We start from the raw sequence: 21,824 nt of genomic DNA on the forward strand, positions 1-21,824 counted from the left end.
GCCATAATTTCCTATGTCATTCACATATTTTTAGATAACACACACTTGTAGATAATAGTACATAACACTTTAGATAACAGTACACTTTTTGCTATTGCACATACATGTGAAGGTCCTTGTACCCCTGCTCTGCTCCATGTGATGCATGGCTTCTCCATTTCTTCTGGCACTCTCTCTCCCAAGTGGTCTTTCTACCCTGTGTTTGTGTTCACACACTTATTTATTTTTGTTTCAGATCTCAAGTAAACAAACAGTATAAAGACAGTTGAAATTCCTTCTGGACTCTTCCCAGCCCCATTCTGTGTCCTCCCTCCCCAGAGCTAGACACTTTTCTCAACACTATGTGTATTCTTCTCTGATACTTTTTTTTTTTAACAGAGACAGAGAGAGAGTCAGATAGAGGGATAGATAGGGACAGACAGGAATGGAGAGAGATGAGAAGCATCAATCATTAGTTTTCTGTTGTGACACCTTAGTTGTTCATTGATTGCTTTCTCATATGCCTTGACCACGGGCCTGCAGCAGACTGAGTAACCCCTTGCACCAGCCAGCGACCTTGGGTCCAAGCTGGTGAGCTTTGCTCAAACCAGATGAGCTCGCACTCAAGCTGGCAATCTTGGGGTCCTCTGCATCCTAGTCCAACACTCTATCCACTGCACCACTGCCTGGTCAGATCTTCTCTGATACTTTTTATTTTTATACTTTATTGTACATGTGTCCACACTATATATAGATAATTTCTATGGAATTTAAAAATATTTTAATGCTATATTTTTGTGTATCTTTAGGTTAAAAACATTCTTTTCAGTTTGTATTTTTACTGTGTATTATTATGTTTTAAAAATTTTGTCTGTTGACAGACATCAATTTAGTTAATTTTAACTAACAGCTGAGTGATATTCAGTTGTGTGACTATATCATGTCCTGTGTTGATGGACATATTAGTTGCCTTTGGTGTTTTGCTATTACAAACAATGATGCCGTTGCATCTTTAAGTCTTTTTTGTCTCATTGTGTACACATGTAAGTTTCTCTGGGTCTATAAGTAGAAAGAAGATTGATGGGCCATGGATATGCCTATCTCAGCCTCACAAGGTAGTATCAGATAACTTTTGAAAGTGATGGTACATGATTTTTGTTTCTTTTTTTTTGTTTGTTTTTTTCTGAAGTTGGAAATGGGGAGGCAGTCAGACAGACTCCCGCATGCGCCCAACCGGGATCCACCTGGCATGCCCAGGGGGCAATGCTCTGCCCATCTGGGGCATTGCTCTGTTGCAACCAGAGCCATTCTAGTGCCTGAGGCAGAGGCCATGGAGCCATCCTCAGCGCCCGGCCAACTTTGCTCCAATGGAGCCTTGGCTGCGGGAGGAGAAGAGAGACACAGAGAGGAAGGAGAGGGGGAGGGATTGAGAAGCAAATGGGCACTTCTCCTGTGTGCCCTGGCCAGGAATCGAACTCGGGACTCCTGCACGCCAGGCTGACGCTCTACCACTGAGCCAACTGGCCAGGGCTGTTTCTGTTTTTATGTGTTGCTCTGAACTTGGTTTCCGTGGTGTGAGTGCCAGTTCAAGGGTTTATGCGCTTTTACAGCTCTTGATCGATGTTAAATTATGTTCCCAAGAGGACATTCTCAGTTTACATCATCATCAACATGCTGATTGTTATGTTTTTAATGTCTGCTTATTTATTAGGTAGAAATCTTTTACTTATGTTCATTTGTATTTCTTACACACTTTAATAATAGGATGCATCTATATGCATTTGGTGTGTATTATCACTGACTGTTGACTCTTCTGCCAATTGAGCCTGAAATAAAGAGGAAGATAATGATTATAACTAAAATTTGTTTATTATGAACTTTCTTTCAGTACTTGAAAGCAGCAAACAATACTAAAGAATTAGAAGATTGTGAGCAAGCTAATAAATTGGGAGCAATTAACAGCACATTAAGGTAAGTTTTGTTTTAGTAGTATTAAAAAATATTCTGTTGTTTATATCAGAAATCTCTTGTTTTTCTTGTGATTTAAAACATTAAAGTTTCAACTAATTTTTAAAGGAAGAAGTTATTCTTTATCCTAAATTCCGTGATAGCTTTGCTTTCTCTTCTTGGCTGATTTGTTCTTAAATTTCTAAATCATCATTAGTGCCTCCACTAAAAATAAAAATTTAGAAGATTGCTCATCTAGTGGGGTTTATGAGTCTGTTCTTCTTGATTAGTATGGGAAAAGGAACTTGAACTTTTAAGTCTTTTATGAATAGTAATTCAATTTATCTGTACATTTTGAATGATAAAAGTTACTATTAACATAACCATTATTTTTCTGTTTAGTTTTCTTTATTTGCTCTAAGTGCAAACTTGCTTTTGAGGGCCAAGATGAATAATTTATAAGTGGTCTCAGATTATATAATATAAAATGATTGAACATATCTAGTGAGTGGGGAATGGAATATTACAGAAAATTTTTTAACTTCCCTGTTTGTTTAGATTTGTATTTATGTACTATAATTGTTATAGACGTTAAAAAGTTAGCAGTTTTATCTTATTTATTGAAGAAAAATTTACTATGGAAAAGTGAAAGGATAATATAATAAATACCCTTATATCTTCCACTCCAAATGAATAAATGTTAACATTTTTTACTTCTTGCAACTACTTTAAGAAAGGAGAAATATCAGAGATAAATTTAATGTCCCCACATTGTATTCCTAAACCTATATTCTTCCCTTCTTTCTTAGAGGTAACTACTGTCGTGAACTTGGTATATATTCAGTCCATATTTTTGTTTTTACTATATATATGTATATAGTTCCATGCATGCAAATTTATTTTTCCTTTATGTAAATGATATAATGCTGTATTTAACATTCTGCAGATTTCCATTTGTACTGCACATTCTGCTTTCTAGATTTATCCATGTTAAACATAGAGATTTGTCTCATTCTTTTAACTGATGAATAGTTCTCATGATATAAATATGCCACATTTTACTTATCTATTCCCCACTGATGGACATTTAGGTTGTTTCAAATTTTTTACTTCTACCTTGAGCAGCATCTTTGATGTTTTTTTGATGCACCCTGAAAGTTAGTATCTATGAAAGTTAATACTTACGTTTTTAAAATTTTTTTACATTTTTTTAAGAGAGGTAGACAGGGACAGACAGACAGGAAAGGAGAGAAATGAGAAGCATCAACTCATAATTGTGGCACCTTAGTTGTTCATTGATTGTTTTCTCATATGTGCCTTGACTGGGAGGCTCCAGCCAAGCCAATGACCCCTTGCTTAAGCCAGTGACCTTTGGGCTTAAGTCAGCAACCATGGGGTCGTGTCTGTGATCCCATGCTCAAGTCAGTGACTCTACACTCAAACTGGTGAGCTCACATTCAAGCCAGCGATCTTGGGGTTTTGAAGCTGGGTCCTCAGCATCCCAGGCCGACACTCTGTCTACTGTGGCTGGTGAGGCAATATCTATGTTTTTCATATAATTTGTTTTCATTATTTCTTCATAAAACCAGTTATTGAATTTGTGACATCATCTAATTGATAATGAAGTGACCTCAGCTTATCTAATTTTAATTATACTAGAATACAATGTTAAAATTTTCAACTCTAAATTTAATTACTTTTTTAAATTTTTATTTCTGCTTCCCATAGTAATCAAAGCAAAGAAGCTTTCATTGACTGGGCAAGATATGATGACTCACAGGACCACTTTTGTGAACTTGATGGTAATAAAATATTATAATTTAATTATTTTTACTTTAACCCTTTTATAACACATTGAAGTCAATTAAGACATCAATAGTTATAGCTTTAATATACTGTATGTCACCATGTGGATCTTACTATATTCATAATGGCATTTATTGAGAGCCTATGTTCTAAGCCCTGTGCTATGTGCCTTAAGTATGTTACTTCTGATCTTTACAGCTACCTTATGAGTGTGTATTATTTCATGTCTGAGAAAACTGAGTCTCAGAAAGACTAAGTAACTTGCCCAAGATCACACAGGAGCAAGAGGCTGAGACAAGATTTCACCCCAGATCTGACTGAATCCAAAGCCTGGATTCTTCTCATTATGTAGTTCTCCACGGTGGACTTATAGCTCAGACCACTTAGTTAATGTTCACACTGGAATTGCCCAGAGGTCTCAACAAACCCTCCAATATTGGAGATGACTCTAACTTACTTTCCCACAGCCCTCTTCCCAGGAATCCCCTGGGATGGTGCAGGCAGGTGGTGCTCAGCAGCAACTGCCACTCCTCTTACAGAAGGTAATGGAGGTGACTTAGATTTTTAATCTATAGGAATCTATTCCCAAGAATTGTGTTAAGTAGGCTTAAGTCATTCATTAGGCCTCTATCTTTACCTTCTATCTTAGTTTTTTTTTTTTTTTTTTTTTTTTACAGAGACAGAGCAAGAGTCAGAGAGAGGCATAGTCAGTCAGGAACCGAGAGAAATGAGAAGCATCAATCATCAGTTTTTCGTTGCCACATCTTAGTTCATTGATTGCTTTCTCATATATGCCTTGACCGTGGGCCTTCAGCAGACCGAGTAACCCCTTGTTGGGGCCAGCGACCTTGGGTTCAAGCTGGTGAGCTTTTGCTCAAACCAGATGAGCCTGTGCTCAAGCTGGCGACCTCGGAATCTCAAACCTGGGTCCTCTGCATCCCAGTCCGATGCTCTATCCACTGCGCCACCGCCTGGTCAGGCTAAAGATTTTCAGTAGTGCTTATTTAACAGGTTTTCAGATAAAAATCATTAAGGCGAATATATATATTTTTCTCTTTTTTTTTCTTCTTTTCCAAGTGAAAGGAGGGGAGATAGACTCCCACATCACCCCAACTGGGATCCACCTTGCAACTCCTATCTGGGGCTGATACTCTACCCAGCAGCCTTGCTTGCAACCAAGCTATTTTTAGGGCCTGAGGTGGCAGCTCCACAAAGCCATCCTCAGCACCCGGGGATGATGAGCTCAAACCAATCGAGCCATGGTTGCAAGAGGAGAAAAGAGAGACAGTGGGAGGAGAAGGGGTGGAGAAGTAAATAGTTGCTTCTCTTGTGTAGCCTGACTGGGAATTGAACCCAGGACATTCCATATGCCAGGCCAGTGCTCACCACTGTGCTAACTGGCCAAGTTCCAAATATATATTTTTTAATAGTAAATAATGTGAATATATATTTCTCTTATAGGTATTGAATAAAATAAACACAGGGATTACTTACTGTGATTAAGTGATGTGTTCATTACCTGTCATCAATATAAATAGTATTAACTATTTTTTTAGTATTGGCTTCTTTTTTTTTTTTGTATTTTTCTGAAGCTGGAAACGGGGAGAGACAGTCAGACAGACTCCCGCATGCGCCCGACCGGGATCCACCCGGCATGCCCACCGGGGCGAGGCTCTGCCCACCAGGGGGCGATGCTCTGCCCCTCTGGGGGGTCGCTCTGCCATGACCAGAGCCACTCTAGCGCCTGGGGCTGAGGCCAGGGAGCCATCCCCAGCGCCTGGGCCATCTTTGATCCAATGGAGCCTCGCTGCGGGAGGGGAAAAGAGAGACAGAGAGGAAGGAGGGGGGGTGGAGAAGCAAATGGGCGCTTCTCCTATGTACCCTGGCCGGGAATCGAACCCGGGTCCCCCGCACGCCAGGCCGACGCTCTACCACTGAGCCAACCGGCCAGGGCCAGTATTGGCTTCTTTTAATATATAATAATTAGTAACTTTTATATTTTATATAGTTCTTAAATATAAAACCATGCTACCAGTTGGATAGCTATCACTCTTCTTCTGGGTAGTAATGCTCATGTGAGTCCCAATGAATTTATGTCTATAATTAAAAAAAATATTGTCTGTATTTTAGAGGCATTATTTAGTTATGTTAATTATCTAAAATCATTGGACTAAAACCAAAATTCTAACGAATTCACCCCAGTTTATTGGAGCATGTCCAAACAGCCCTAATCTCTGCTGTTCTGTCATTATTTGAAAGGAAGATGATACCTATAGATCAAATTGCAGGTTTTTAAATAATTTAGTAGTGTAGGTAAGCTGCTTTCCCTGCCCCTCTTCATATTCTTTGTTCTAATTGTCTTTATGCATGTCTTGCTTCTTCCTTTGCTACAGGTTTCTGCTCAGATATCACCTTATGAAAGCCAGCTGTCACTGTTGCACTCTCTGCAGTGTGGCCTGCTTGCCCAGAGAGCTACCTGGGCATGTGTGGCATGTCACCTAGTTCATCTGTTCTTGTCTGCCCTGACCAGAATGTGTACCTCTAGAGGGGAAGGGCCTAGCCATTCTGGCTCACTATATCCTCAGTACCTGGGACTGTGGCTGGACATGGTTCTCTGTGCAAGGAGTACTTGCTGAACGAAGTAGTTGGTCATAAATAACCTGCAGAGTGTGATAGACTTTTTACTTTTGTATTTTCCTTTAAAATATGTCCTTAATTAACCAATATTGTTCAACACAGTAGCTTTTAAATCAGGCTGTGCATCAAAACTACACAGGTGCTTCATAAACTGTAGGCTCTCCTGAGTAAATCATGTTTCAACAGGGATAGAGTTGGTGATGGAGGGTGTAGTCTCAATCCTGAGTATGTACCTCAGTATTTCTGATCTGTGTCCATGAGCAGAGAGCCTGCAATGACACTGGTCTATACAAGCATTGATTCAAAAGATAGTTTGGTTCAGAGGCAGGAAGGAGTGCATAGCATCCTGGAAAATGTGGTTTAGCCTCAAAACACTGAGATTAAATTAGGACATTGACAAGAAAATTCAGTTTGGGGGAAAATGGTATCCTTGAGAGTGTGGAAAAAACGTGGTTTGAGTTGACAGATTCTCAGAACTAGATATTTTATTACAGTGGAAATTCTTTGAATATTTGGGTAATGGTTATTAGCATGGTCAAATAGAACAATTTTGCCAAAGGAGGAAGAAGAGAAAATGTTTTGGGAGGAAGACATTATAAGGATCCAAAGAGAACTAGCTGAATGACTAACAGTTGTACTAATGGAAAGAAAGGAAAGTTAGAAACAAATTAGTTAAAATCATGTCACAGGCGGCCCAGGTGTGAGGACAGGTACCAGGCTTGCTGTGTTCATAGGGGACATTCTCCACAGTCTTCACTTGGGATGCGATGGAATGCTTGTCGCTAGAGGTCAGGTGTTGACAAACTTTTCTTCTGTAAATGAACAAATAGTAAATATTTTAGGCTTTGTGGACCATATGGTCTCAGTTACAGCTATTCAACTCTGCCATAATAGCATGAAAGCAGCACATAAGCAAATGAGATTTATGTTCCCATAAAAACTTTCTTAACAAAAATATGCAGCAGACCAGACATGGTCTGCAGGCCATATGCAGTTTGCTAAGCCCTTCTGCAGGTTAACAAAACCTACCTTTTTCATGATTTGAAAAAGCACTTGAAAGGTATTAACTTTTGGTTCAATTAAGGGAATACATGTTAAGAACATTGAAAAAATAACTTTTACTTAAGAAGGTAATTAAAATCCTGGCCAGTTGGTTCAGTGGTCGATCGAGCATCTGCCAGCGTGTGGATGTCCCAGGTTCAATTCCCAGTCACGGAACACAGGCGAAGCGCCCATCTGCTTCTCCACCCTTCCCCCTCTTGCTTCTCTCTCTCTCTCTCTTTCCCACAACCACAGCTGAATTGGAGCAAGTTGGCCCTGGGTGCTGAGGATGGCCCTATGGCCTCCACCTCCACCTCAAGTGCTAAGAAGAGTGTGTTGTTGAGCAACAGAGCAACGCCCCAGATGGGCAGAGCATTGCCTCCTAGTAGGCTTGCCGGGTGGGTCCCGGTTGGGGTGCACGCGGGAGTCTATCTCTGTCTCCTCTCCTCTCACCGAATTAAAAAAAACAACAAAAAACGGTAATTAAAAATTGATTTAATCTTGCTCTTGTGACTTTTTGCCTCTTTAAAACATATTTTAAATCTTTATATTTTACTATCTGAATCTGGTTGTTTTTCTTTTTTTGGTTGCGTAGTTGTTTTTGTTGGGCAAAGAGGTTGATACTAGTTCATAGATGAACCTCCATATGTATGGGCTTACACAGACACAAACATTCTTTATACATGTGTACATACCTACTTATGTTAGTAAATATATATGTATGTCTAATATTTGTAAAGTTTATATCAATAAGTGAATTGATTATGCAAATGATTTACTCAAGAACAGCCCAAAGAAATTAAAATAAGAAATCTAGCAAATTGTAAAACTTTTGTTGGAATTTTACTATATATATAAAAGCCATATTTGTATTAACTTCATAATTGGAATCTTTGTTTTGAAATTAAGATTTTAAAAATACTTAGTTTTTAAGTCTTAAATTAGTTTATGACCTTGGGTGGTTTCTGTTCTGTTTTTGGTGCCTTGTAGAGAGTGATATCTATAGAATGTTAGAGCTAGAAATAGAGCCAGTATTCTCCTACATCAGGTTTTACTGTCTTGACATAACTCAGTAATGATAAGTTGTAATTATCTTTGTATTCTTCCGATATCTGGAAATGCCAAGTAGTTCTGGGAAGGCATAAACATTTTCCCCTTATGATTATGGGTAATATCAGTTCATTGGCCAATGAATGTTGGCTGACAGGAAAATATACTATCAGGCAATGAAGAGAGACCAGATATAGATATAGATATATATTTTTTGTATTTTTCTTTTTTTAAAAAAAAATTTTTTTTTAACTTTTATTTTATTTATTCATTTTAGAGAGGAGAGAGGAGAGAGAGAAGGGGGGAGGAGCAGGAGGCATCAACTCCCATATGTGCCTTGACCAGGCAAGCCCAGGGTTTCGAACCGGCGACCTCAGCATTTTTTTGTATTTTTCTGAAGTGAGAAGGGAAGAGGGGAGGCAGACAGATGGACTCCCACATGCACCTGACTGGGATCTACCCTGCATGCCCACCAGGGGGTGATGCTCGGCCCCTTTGGGGCATTGCTCCACTGCAACTGGAGCTGTTCTAGTGCCTAAGACAGAGGCCATGGAGCCATCCTCAGCGCCTGGGATGCTCCAATGGAGCCTTGGCTGTGGGAGGGGAAGAGAGAGATAGAAAGGAGAGGAGGAAGGGTGGAGAAGCAGATGGGCGCTTCTCCTGTGCTCTCTGGCCAGGAATCGAACCCGGGACTTCCACACACTGGGCCGACGCTCTACTGCTGAGCCAACCGGCCAGGGAAGAGAAGCCCTGTTTTAATGAACATATTTGGCCACTATTTTAAGTCAGGTGCCTACATATTGTTGATTTAACCCATTTATGCCTGAGTTTGAAATATTTGAAATTCAGTTCTTCAAAAATTTTCCGAAAATTCACATCACTTTTGGGCAAACTCCCAGCATGACAGTATGTGCAGCAGTGAGTGACTAACTCTGCATCATGTGATAATGTGCTCTCAGGAGGCAGATGTGTGAAAAATCAGACCTCGGCAATGACCTTGAGCAGGATATAATTAACTCCTGTGTCACTACCATTCCAGTAATGGAAAATGAGGCGTAAATATCATGACACCTAAACGTGGGAAACATAAATAATGGATTATATCAGTACTAACATAGTACTTCAGCTTGCATGTGTTACGATCATACATTTGTGAGTATAGTCATTATAATCTATAGGTCTATCGGTATGAAAGTGTATGTTTTGCTTTCTACCTAGAATGTGAGCCTTATTAATAATGACTATTTTTCTTTATTTTTTTGTGTCCCTCAGAAATCTCTATTAAAATGTTGTATAAATAGTGGAGACTTACTAAATGCTCATGTAGATTTTAACATGGAAAATAGTTATTTAAATTTTAAGTATCTTAACAAGTTCTTGAAATTGTGCCTACTGTATTGGCTTGAAAGGGGAAAAAGTACTTCAATATGTTAACATTGGTAAAAATAAATTAGTGACATTTTTTAAAACTAGACCATTGTATAAATCTAGGAATGATCAAATTTGAATCAAAGTTATTGAGCCATTTGCTTCAAAAGTAGAGAGTAGTAGGATATCTATTTTTAATAGAATATATCCTAACAAAATAAATGTTTCCCAGAATGTGTTTAGATAAGTATGTACATAAACTTTTATTTATTTTTATTTATTTTTTTACAGAGAGAGAGGGATAGATAGGGACAGACAGACAGGAACGGAGAGAGATGAGAAGCATCAATCATCAGTTTTTCGTTGCCACACCTTAGTTGTTCATTGATTGCTTTCTCATATGTGCCTTGACCGTGGGCCTTCAGCAGACCGAGTAACCCCTTGCTGGAGCCAGTGACCTTGGGTCCAAGCTGGTGAGCTTTGCTCAAACCAGATGAGCCCGTGCTCAAACTAGCAACCTCGGGGTCTTGAACCTGGGTCCTCAGTCATTCCAGTTCGACGCTCTATCCACTGCTCACCGCCTGGTCAGGCTAGATAAGTATGTACATAGGGGAGAGATCAAATAAAATATTAGAACAGGTGATGATTCTGCTAGTACTTTTCAATCCTAATGGTAAGACTGAAGACACAATGAATGCCTCTAACAAGATGAGGGCTGTGCAAGACTTTAGAGCACTGACTTACAAGAGGAAAAAGGAGGAGTTGATTTTCCTCTTTCAAGTCCAAGTTACTAGAAATCCCAGGTCAAGTACAATCAAGTGTGCTCACCACTGTACCCGTTAAGTGGGAGATTACTTGAAAAGTGTAGCATTTCTCTAAACTGATAGTCCTGTTTGCTTTGTACTGCTAAATTTGAGATACATTGTGAAATAGGGATGGTTTATGAATTTTTTTTTGTTTAGACGAGAGGTCTCCAGCTGCCCAGTATGTAGACCTGTTGCTGAACCCAGAGTGTTACACTGGCTACAAAGGGTCGTCTGCATGGAGAGTGTGGAACAGCATCTATGAAGAAAACTGTTTCAAGTAACAAGAGGGGGAGGGGGGGAGGGGTGACCTAGGGAAGGAAGGGGGAAGAAGGAGAGTATTTTTGTTGGAAAAAAATATCACATAACAAATCGTTTTGAGTTTTGTGGGGCTTTTTTTGTTTTTGTTTTGTTTTTTTAGGCCTCGATCTGTTTATCGTCCTTTAAATCCTCTGGCCCCCAGCCGAGGTAGGTTTTTTATACATTTTCATGCTTTGAGAGATTGTGTACAAAATGTCTTTGTAACTAAACTTAATTTGAAAAAGTTTTCAACTGCTTTATATTTTAATTTGAATGATCAAAGTATATTAAATACTCTTAGTTAAGTCTCAAGATTTTTACATGTTTTTATTGAGCACGTGTTATGTATGTGCAAGGCCCTAAACTAGGAGCTTTATGTAAAATTAGTTAGAATATATGAGTAATTCATGTATCAGCAGTTTCCTGGGGAACTTTTATAAACATGGAAGCCCAGGCCCTATGGCATATCAACCGAGTCTGCATTTCTGGGATTAGACCCAGGCATTGGTATTCTGTTACTCTCTATCCCAGGGGTCGGGAACCTTTTTGGCTGAGAGAGCCATGAACGCCACATATTTTAAAATGTAATTCCGTGAGAGCCATACAACGACCCATAGACATTACGCATTATCCAATAAAAATTTGGTGGTGTCCCAAAGGACAGCTGTGATTGGCTCCAGCCACCCACAACCATGAACATGAGCGGTAGGAAATGAATGGATTGTAATACATGAGAATGTTTTATATTTTTAACATTATTTTTTTTATTAAAGATTTGTCTGCAAGCCAGATGCAGCCATCCATAGAGCCACATCTGGCTCGTGAGCCATAGGTTCCTGACCCCTGCTCTAGATGATTCCAGTATGTAGCCAAGTTTGAGAACCAATGGCTGATGATGTGCTTCTCAAAGTTAGTGTGTGTACTAATCACTGAGAAGCCTTGTTAAAATACAGGTTCTGATTCTATAGGTCTTAGATAATGCCCAAAATTTTCATAAGCTCCCCAGTGGTGCCTCGGGTGCTGACTTGTGCACCATACTTTGAGTCATAGGACATAGAGCAGTTTCAGGAAGTTAGGTTGCCTACAGCACTGCTCTGAAACTGGACCGTCCGAGAAGGTAGCCACTTGTCACAGCAGGCTACTGAGCTCATGAAGTGTGGCTAGCATGAAACTAAACTTTATATTTTATATATTTACCTAGTCACTTTTTTAAAAGATTTTATTTATTGATTTTACAGAGAAAGGAGGGAGAGGGGTGGGGAACGAGAGGTATCAACTCATAGCTGCTTCACTTTAGTTGTGCATTGATTGATGGCTTCTTGGATATGTGTTGGCCCGACAAGCCCCAGGGCCTTGAACTGATGCTCCACCCACTGTGTCACCACAGGCCAGGCATATTTTATTTAATTTTAGTTTATTTAATCTTAAAAACTGAAGCAGTGTAAAATATTTTTGCCATTAAACAGAACTTTATTGTTTTGGTAGGACTGCTTAAAATCTTATTGTATTATAGTGTATGTATGCTGTCTACTTTTGAAAGTGTGGCCTGACCTGGGCTGGCTTAGTGGATAGAGTGCTGACCTGAAACGCTGAGGTCGCCAGTTCAAAACCCCAGCTTGCCTGGTCAGGATATACACGAAGCAAGCAGTGAACAACCAAAGTGAAGCAAGTACAGTCTTGCTCCCTCACTCTCTCCCTCTCTCTAAAATCAAATTTTAAAAATTCTTTTTAAAAATGTGGCTATTAGAAAATATTTCATTAGTAATTTTTACATGAAAGTAATTTTAAACTACATATGTGACCAGCATTGTACTTTGGTGGGGACAGCCTTGCTGCAGAGGCAGACAGTGTGTGTGTGGGGGGTTCTTCAGTATAAAACTTGGGTACATCCTCAATCCAATTTTCTCAAGAGGAGCCAACCCCTGGGAGCAACTCTGTAATTGACTTGCCATTCCAGTGATTGCCATTTAGACCAGCACTGATTTAAGAACTTGAATTTCCTGGTCTAGGTTTGTACCGTTGTGTGTTTCTGAGAACCAGAGTCTGAGAAAGGTTGATGAGCGGACTGCTCTTCGATGCTCCCTGTCACAGTGTGGCCAAGGTTCACTCACACTTCCTGCAGACAGGCACTGCGTCCTAGAAAACACTTGCATGGCTTCTTACCCCTTGTCTCTTCTACTTCATAATTTGGCTATATTCAACTTAATGTTTTTATTACACAAGATTTTATAAAAATTAGAGCAACACAAAGGTAGTAAAAATAAAAAGGGAACGCTTCTCACCGCACTCTGCACTCTGCAAGTTGGGATAGTCTGGAAGGTGTTTTTCCAGGCTTTTCTTTGGTCATTTTCTTTTTTTTAAGATTGGAATTTTAAAATTTTTTATTTTTATTTTTTAAGGTATAACAGTTGTATCACTGTATTAGTTTCAGGTGTACAACATAATGATTCACAGTATACTTGTATCTGTTATGAGGTGATCACCTGGGGTCTGGTTACCATCCAGTACCATATAGTACAGATTTGTTGTGATGAGAATTTTAAGGTCTACTCTCCTAGCAACTTTCAAATGTACAATACAGGATCATTAATGACAGTCATTATGTTGTACATTACAGCCCCAAGACTGACTTATTTAATAACTGAAATTTCTGCCTTTTAACCCCCATCACCCATTTCGTTTCTCTGGCAACCACCAATCTGTTCTCTGTATCTAAGAGTATGATATTTGGGTTTTCTTTTTAGATTCCACATATAACTGAGGCCATAGTATATTTGTCTTCCTCTGTCTGACTTATTTCACTTAGTTTAATTGCCCTCAAGGACCATCCATGTTGTTGCAGGTAGCAAGATTTTATTCTTTTTTGATGAGTGAATAATATGATCACTTACTTTTAAAGTAGAAAATATAGTTGTTCATTTAATGAAACCATCAAGTCCTAAGAAATACTTTACTTCCATATTATAAATTAGAGTCATGGAACTGCTGGAGAGATGAGGAGGGAAGGAGAGTGCTATGTAGAGAAAGAGAGGGAGGAAAGAGGAGAAGAAGATATGAAAGTGGGAGACCGGAGACTAGGAAAGGGAGAAAGAAGGTGCTCCGTGAAGGAACGAGGTTGCTTTGACTGGTGCTGTTTGTGTGCTTCTCCATGACACTGCTGCATGGTGACTGGCAGCTCTCACACTAACTGCCTTCCACACCAGTCCTGAGCCTGAACACACACCAGTCCTGAGCCTGAACACACACCAGTCCTGAGCCTGAACACACACCAGTCCTGAGCCTGAACACACACCAGTCCTGAGCCTGAACACGAGACTTCAGCTAGGTTTCCAACAGCCTTGGACAACAGAACGTATTACAAAAATGAAATGCAGTGAGGGCTTCACTGATTACAGTTCGGGAACTACTTTTGTCAAGGTGTTTATGTACCGAGGAGCAGTAATTTCAGAGACAGAAGTATTCCAGTGTGTAAAGTAGTGTTCAGAGAGGGCCCTGTACAAAGTGGTGACTTTGTATATTTGTTAGTTAATTATTGGAATAGTAGTTTTTGTGATTGTTTTTAGCTGCTTTTTGATATTATTTATTATGAATTCTGATATTAAAATAAGTGAAAATCTTGTACTTTATGGCCTATATTTTTTTTTTAAAGAAATAACACCAACTACAGATTTTTTTATTAGGTCATAAAGTTCAATAATTTTTACATTTTTTTAGAACTTATTTTTTAAATACTCATTTTAGAGGAGAGAGAGAGAAGGCGGGAGAGAGAAGGGGGAGGAACAGGAAGCATCAACTCTGATATGTGCCTTGACCAGGCAAGCCTAGGGTTTTGAACTGGCAACCTCAGAGTTCCAGGTTGACACTTTATCTACTGTGCCACTACAGGTCACACTTGGCCTATATTTTTATTAAGAAGTCTCATTTGCAAGACGACCACACACTGACCAAGGTTCATGGTATAATGAATAGTTTAACACACAGTTTTAATCCCATATTAAAATTAATATGGATTAGAATCTGAACTGTGTAAGACATTCTCTAATATCTTGTCTATTATTTTCTCTTCCAGGAGAAGATGATGGTGAGTTAAACTCTTGTGTTTTTGTTTCAAGTAGAGGAAATATTTTTGATGGTCAAAATTTGGTTTTTCCTTTAATTCAAAAGACAGTGTTTATCTTATTTTTTAAGAAAATATCTACAAATGAATGGTGACATAAATGAGTAGTTTTTAATAATATAAAGCTATCCTAATAGCCTGACCTGTGGTGGTGCAGTGGGTAAAAGCGTCGACCTGGAACTCTGAGGTCGCCGGTTCGAAACCCCAGGCTTGCCTGGTCAAGGCACATATGGGAGTTGATGCTTCCTGCTCCTCCCTCTGTTCTTTCTGTCTCTTTCTCTCTCTGTGTCTCCTCTCTCTAAAAAAATGAATAAATAAAAAAAAAGTGAAAAAAAATATATAAAGATGGTTTTTCCCTAAGTGTGTAGTCACATTCCATCCAGCATCTGTTTTCTGGTTATGATGATCCACTTGAATGTGTTCTGAAGAAATAGAAGTTAGTATAGTTTGACCAGATAATGTGTCTTATGACTGGTTTATTTTCTTACTGACTTTGAAATTTATAACCTCAATTGTCATTATACTACATAATCTGATGAGTAATAGTAATTTATTAGCAGTGAGTTACTCCAGGTTTCTGAATGACTATTGGTCATAAGATGCCCCCAAATTACCAAAATATTTCAAATGAATAATTATTTTAAATCTATGTTCAAGTGCATCGTGATGTGCAGGATAGAAAGGTGTATAAAACGTGATGCCTTTCCCCTAGGAGCTGACAATATATAGCAGGAAGGACAAGCTTTATACCCAATGATAAGGAAGTACTACACATAGTACAGTTGGTGAGATAGCTTTTCAGAAGTAAAGAAATCTTGTCTCACTGCAGTGATCTGGGAAAGCTTAGGCCTATAGAATTGACAGTATGTGCTTATTTGGAGGAGTTGAGAAAGGAAAAATTGTTTGGGGAGACCTGTGAGCAGTAGGAAATTAGAAAAATGAATAGAGGCTAGATTATTGAGGACTTTGGGAGGTAGACTTTCCTGTTAGCATTGGGTGGTTGTGTTTTGTTTTGTTTTTTAATAAAAAAAGGGAGATAATGATAAATGATCCTTAGTAAGAGGATGTTGAATGAATGAATCTGTAGGAAGATGTTGGAGTTGTTTTGCAAAGTGTATAGACTCTCGGGGCACAATAATTCCCCACCATCTAATTTATCCCCTAGATAACTAGTCAGATCATCTGTGTGTTGAGTTTTCATATCATGCTTTGCTTTTCTCAGTTATAATAAAGGATAGGTAACTTAGGAAGTGCATTAACTCTTGTGATCTTTATTGTCTGCCATTTTGTTTTTCAGTCAGAACTAGAAATCGTTCTGTTGGTCTAGAAATAGTTCTCCTAGCATTAGGACTCAGATAAGTCAGGCCCTCTGTATTCTAGTTATTGCTTTTCTGAAGAATCATCTTGAAACAAAGGCATTTAAAAATTATCACTTGAAATGTAGTGGTCTTAGAAAATTGAGGAAATATACCTACAGTACCTTTATTGGATTAGGAAAAATAGAATAATATAATTAGATTTTTGTATTAATTATAATTCACTATTTTTTCTGGAATTTTAAAGAAGTGCTATAGTTATCATTAAAAGTAAATTTAAGGTCATTAAACTCTCCTCCCACATTTATGGATGTTTATACCTTTTAGTGAATAAGATTTACATAACATTTTAACTGAAATGTTTTCTCAAAAATTTTACTAGTAAAAAGATTTTATGTAAGAACATTCTCCCAATACTTACTTTTGGACTTTATTTTTTAGAACTATTTGCTTATTTTTCTACTTTACATGAAACATGGACATTTATAGAAATATTCCTTAATCTGTCATAAAAATATTTTATAGACTTAATTTATTCTAATATATAAATGACTATTTAAAATATTTTAACCCAGTTCTGTATATGTGTGTGTGTGTGTTTTTTAAGGAGAATCATTCTACACATGGCTAGAAGGTAAATTGTGTCAGTGTTTTAAATTTATTGGGTTCTTGTTAGAAATGTATTGATTTATTTAATATATTTTAGTAAGTTTTAGAATTCATTTCCTAGGCACTAATTTTAACAGTATTTGAAAGAAAATAACATGTTTCAAGTTATTATATTTGGGGATACAATTATTTGAAAACTTTGAGGCCAGACCAGCACTGTGGAAATGCACAGGGCAGTTCTGTCGTCTGGCTCCTGGGCCCTTCTGTCTGTGGCACTCTGCCAGACCTTGGTTCTGATAACTGCCATTTAATGTAGAGACATTCTTTTTGGAAGAAAGTACTTTTTATATATGCATTTGAGAGGAGGTAATATTGAATTCAAAAGGTTTTAGACATATTTACATATGTTAATATAGTCTAAACTTCTCTAATTAAAGGATAAAGCAGTGTAGATTTCAATTACCAGATACTTTTGCATTCTCATATTTTCTAATATTGAAAATACTAGAAATAACCCTGGCCAGTTGGCTCAGTGGTAGAGCATCGGCCTAGCATATGAAAGTCCTGGGTTCGATTCTTGGCCAGGGCACACAGAAGAAGTATTCATCTGCTTCTCCATCCCTCCCCTTCTTCTCTCTCTTCCTCCTTCCCCTCCCCCTCCTCTCTCTCCCCCTTTTTTTTCTCTCTCCCCCTCCTCTCTCTCTGTCTCTCTCTCTTCCCCTCCTGCAGCCATCCCTTGAATGGTTCGAGTGAGTTGGCCCTGGGTGCTGAGGACAGCTCCATGGCCTCCCTTAGGTGCTAAAATGGCTCAGTTGCTGAGCAACAGAGCAGGGGCCCCAGATGGGCAGAGCATCGCCCCCTAATGGGCTGCTGGGTGGGTCCCAGTTGGGGCGCATGCAGGAATCTGTCTCTCTGCCTCCTTGCCTCTCACTTACTATTAAAGAAAAATAAAAAAATAGAAATAAATTGTTATTAATGGAAAACTAACATTCTAGGATTTTAACTACTGGATATATGATGCTTTTAAAAAATTTACCAAATTTTCATTAATTTATGAAACCAAAAGTTAAAATGTATCAGTGAAAAATAAGCAAGTTGAATGATAAAGGAAAATTTATGTTTCGTAGCCATAACCTGATAGGAACTCTACAGAGTTTAAGTAATTAATTTTATTTTATCTTTGTCCTTAATGAACTATGCACATATATTGGCCATTGTTAAGGTGACTGTTATTAATGTGCAAATACTGCTAGGAAATATGTCGATAAATGGCCTATGTGGAAGAAGATGCTAAGCTCTGATTTATTACTTTTATTCTAAAGATACAAATTGAGAAAAATAATATTTAGGTTGTAAGAGGTGGTCAGAGATTCTGAGTATTGGTAATGGAGGATGAGAAAGAGGCATTGATGGGCAGTACTGGACTTGGGGGTATACTGTGTCAACCACACTTTTGGGACCTGACTGCTGGGACTCCTGGAGTGCAGGTAGTTGACACATGGCTGTGGAGAGCACTCTTGTTCATAGCCAGCGGACTCACGTTTTCTGAGGTTCAGTTTCCTCTCCAGGGGCATGAAAGTGGCTATAGCCATCCGATTGGTCACACCTGTAAAACCTCCTTTGAGAACCACTTAGCTGGGGGTCCCCAAACTACGGCCCGTGGGCCGCATGTGGGCCCCTGAGGCCATTTATCTGGCCCCCACCGCACTTCCGGAAGGGGCACCTCTTTCATTGGTGGCCAGTGAGAGGAGCATAGTTCCCATTGAAATACTGGTAGTTTGTTGATTTGAATTTACTTGTTCTTTATTTTAAATATTGTATTTGTTCCCGTTTTGTTTTTTTACTTTAAAATAAGATATGTGCAGTGTGCATAGGGATTTATTCATAGTTTTTTTTTATAGTCTGGCCCTCCAACGGTCTGAGGGACAGTGAACTGGCCCCCTATGTAAAGTTTGGGGACCCCTGCACTAAGCCATGTTCACATGGCCAAATAACACGTAAATCCTACCCTTTTGTGAAAGGAAAAAATCATATTAGTATCCTGTAATCAATCCAGGTGCTTAAAATGAATTTGAATGAAATTAAATCCAAAAAGAGAGGAGGACCACTTGGGAAAGGGGGTGGTGAATTTGCTCTTTATTGTTAGTTATAGCAGTTGGTGGAATTTGCCTTTTTACTTCAGCACCTGGCTCTGATAGCGTCTGCCATCTGCAGATTACTGGTGGGAGGTGTCTGGAGTTGCCTAAGGGTGTGTCCTGCAGGTGCACCTTTGCTATTACCATTTTGCTTTAAGTTTCTTGACTTTCACATTTATGGAAATACACATCCACTCCTCCCTCCTCACATACCCCTCCCAATCAGTAAGGGTCTCTGTGGGCTTTGCAAATTAGAGTTGCCTCCTAGGTTTCCACAGTCTCATTTTTGGACCTCTGCATCTTCATAAGCTTTGCTTTGCATGTCTCACTTCTTTAGTCTTTAGACATTTTCCTGGCTCTAGTCAGCACGGCTTACCCAGAGGGTAGGGAGCAAAAGAAAGTGAATGAACTTCAAGCTTGATCATTGTGTTACCTGATAACAGACTCGATTAGAAGTGTTACTAGAGGGGAGGTTAGAGCCTAATGTCATATCGAATTAATTCAGATAATATTGCTCGTTACCATAAACACCCCAAATTGATCATATATTTTTAGGAGGAAGCTAAAAATAGAATTTAATTTTTACCTTTTAGTCACCATCCATGACAATGGGAATATTCTAGCAAAAATTCTAAATTAGGGAATGAGACCTCAAAAGAATTATTTTTTTCCTAATATATAGAAGCTACTTCCTTCAAAGCAGTGTATGGTAGAACATAGAGTAAATTGAAGATCTGAAAGATCTTGAAAAGGTGCAAAGTTAGCCACACACATAACTCTGAGATTTTAAAAATCCTTCTGCACATAAATGAGGTAGGTTACTGCTCAGTTTCCAGTGTTGAAGTCGATTTTCCTGTGGGGAGCATGCATAGATGAATACCTGCTGATGGTAAGGGAGGGAGGACAGAGCCCACTGCTATATCCACTCAGTTCTTAAAACTTACTTTTTTGTGTTTTTATTTATTTTTAAGTTTTTCTATAAAGACTTTTCTCTAAAAATTTATTACATATAAAATTTATCATCTTACCCTTTTTTTTTTTTTTTTTTTTTTACAGAGCCAGAGAGAGAGAGCCAGAGAGAGGGATAGACAGACAGGAATGGAGAGATGAGAAGCATCAATCATTAGTTTTTCATTGCGCATTGCGACAACTTAGTTGTTCATTGATTGCTTTCTTATATGTGCCTTGACCGTGGGCCTTCAGCAGACAGAGTAACCCCTTGCTTGAGCCAGCGACCTTGGGTCCAAGCCGGTGAGCTTTTGCTTAAACCAGATGAGCCCGCGCTCAAGCTGGCGACGTCGGAGTCTCGAACCTGGGTCCTCTGCATCCCAGTCCGACGCTCTATCCACTGCGCCACCACCTGGTCAGGCATAACCATTTTTAAATGTACTATTTAGTAGCATTAAGTACATTCACAATGCATATTACTCTTATAATAGGAGAAAATCTTCTAAAATGGAGGCAAGGGTAGGATAGGATCATGGAATTCTCTTGACCTCTGTTGTTGTTTTTTTGTTTGTTTGTTTTGTATTTTTTCTGAAGTTGGAAACAGGGAGGCAGTCAGACTCCCGCATGTGCCTGACCGGGATCCACCCAGCATGCCCACCAGGGGGCGATGCTCTGCCCATCTGGGCCATCACTCTGTTGCATCCAGAGCCACTCTAGCGCCTGAGGCAGAGGCCATAGAGCATCCTCAGCGTCCGGGCCATCCCTGCTCCAATGGAGCCTTGGCTGCGGGAGGGGAAGAGAGAGACAGAGGAAGGAAGGGGGAGGGGTGGAGAAGCAGATGGGCACCTCTCCTGTGTGCCCTGGCCGGGAATTGAACCCAGGACTCCTGCACGCCAGGCCGACACTCTACCACTGAGCCAACCGGCCAGGGCCTTGACCTCTGTTTTGAGCAGAAACCTATATGAAATAATTTCCCATCATATTCCTTAACTCTGTCTGATAGGATTTTACTTACATGGTAAACTATTTTTCAAGTTTTGGCTCCTTACAAGTGGAACATACAGTTGAGTAGAATTGAAAGTTTCTAGGACAAAGGAATAATAAGACACACTGAAGGACCTGGAAGAGGGACAGAAACCGAATTTAGCTTCTTCTTCCTCCATTACCAAGAAGGTTCAAAAAAAGAACATCTATAGAGAACAGAGAAGGAGAATCAGCTATTGTTAAGCCAGAGCAGGACCAGTTAATTATGCTTGCTTTATAACCTGCCCTACCTAACCCATGAAAAATCTGTGCTATTGCCTTCTGGGTAACGAGCACCTGCCAAGAGCATCTATAGCGTTTGAACTTCCCAATATTTTCTGTCTTATTCTGCATTGTTATCGTTCAGTTTACTCTGTTTGGAAGTCAGAATCTTACTAGTGAGAGAATCTTGATCTAATTATTTCATATTATTCCTTGATTTATTCTTAATGTCCTTGAATCTTAACTTTAAAATTAAGTCTGTGTACTAAACCTTCAGTAATTTTGTTACCTAAATGAATGTGGTATCTTTTTCATTATTTTTCTGACTAGGTTTATGTCTGGAGAAAAGAGTCTTCTATAAGCTTATATCGGGACTTCATGCTAGTATCAATTTACATCTGTGTGCAAATTATCTTTTGGAAGGTAATCAGATTTTTACATAGAAAGTTTGCCTTCTATTAGTGTGAAAATTGTATTCTCTATAGAGAAAAAAATACTATCTATTAAAAGTATATCATGTATT

At 39.0% G+C, this 21,824-nt stretch overlaps 1 protein-coding gene across 2 annotated transcripts in view; it reads left to right on the top strand.

Moving 5' to 3' along the window:
• Positions 1–21,824, top strand: part of ERO1B (endoplasmic reticulum oxidoreductase 1 beta) — a 75,221-nt gene that overhangs the window by 41,508 nt on the left and 11,889 nt on the right. Inside the window, exons 5-11 of one of the 2 annotated variants that reach the window (XM_066234796.1) lie at positions 1,868–1,950; positions 3,655–3,728; positions 10,791–10,911; positions 11,053–11,099; positions 15,001–15,012; positions 16,972–16,998; positions 21,632–21,724. In XM_066234796.1, coding sequence (XP_066090893.1) covers positions 1,868–1,950; positions 3,655–3,728; positions 10,791–10,911; positions 11,053–11,099; positions 15,001–15,012; positions 16,972–16,998; positions 21,632–21,724 — 457 coding nt within the window. The remainder of the gene's footprint in view (positions 1–1,867; positions 1,951–3,654; positions 3,729–10,790; positions 10,912–11,052; positions 11,100–15,000; positions 15,013–16,971; positions 16,999–21,631; positions 21,725–21,824) is intronic. The other variant, XM_066234805.1, reaches the window with a different exon arrangement.

Source organism: Saccopteryx bilineata, chromosome 1, assembly GCF_036850765.1.
Source record: "Saccopteryx bilineata isolate mSacBil1 chromosome 1, mSacBil1_pri_phased_curated, whole genome shotgun sequence".
NCBI lineage: Eukaryota > Metazoa > Chordata > Mammalia > Chiroptera > Emballonuridae > Saccopteryx > Saccopteryx bilineata.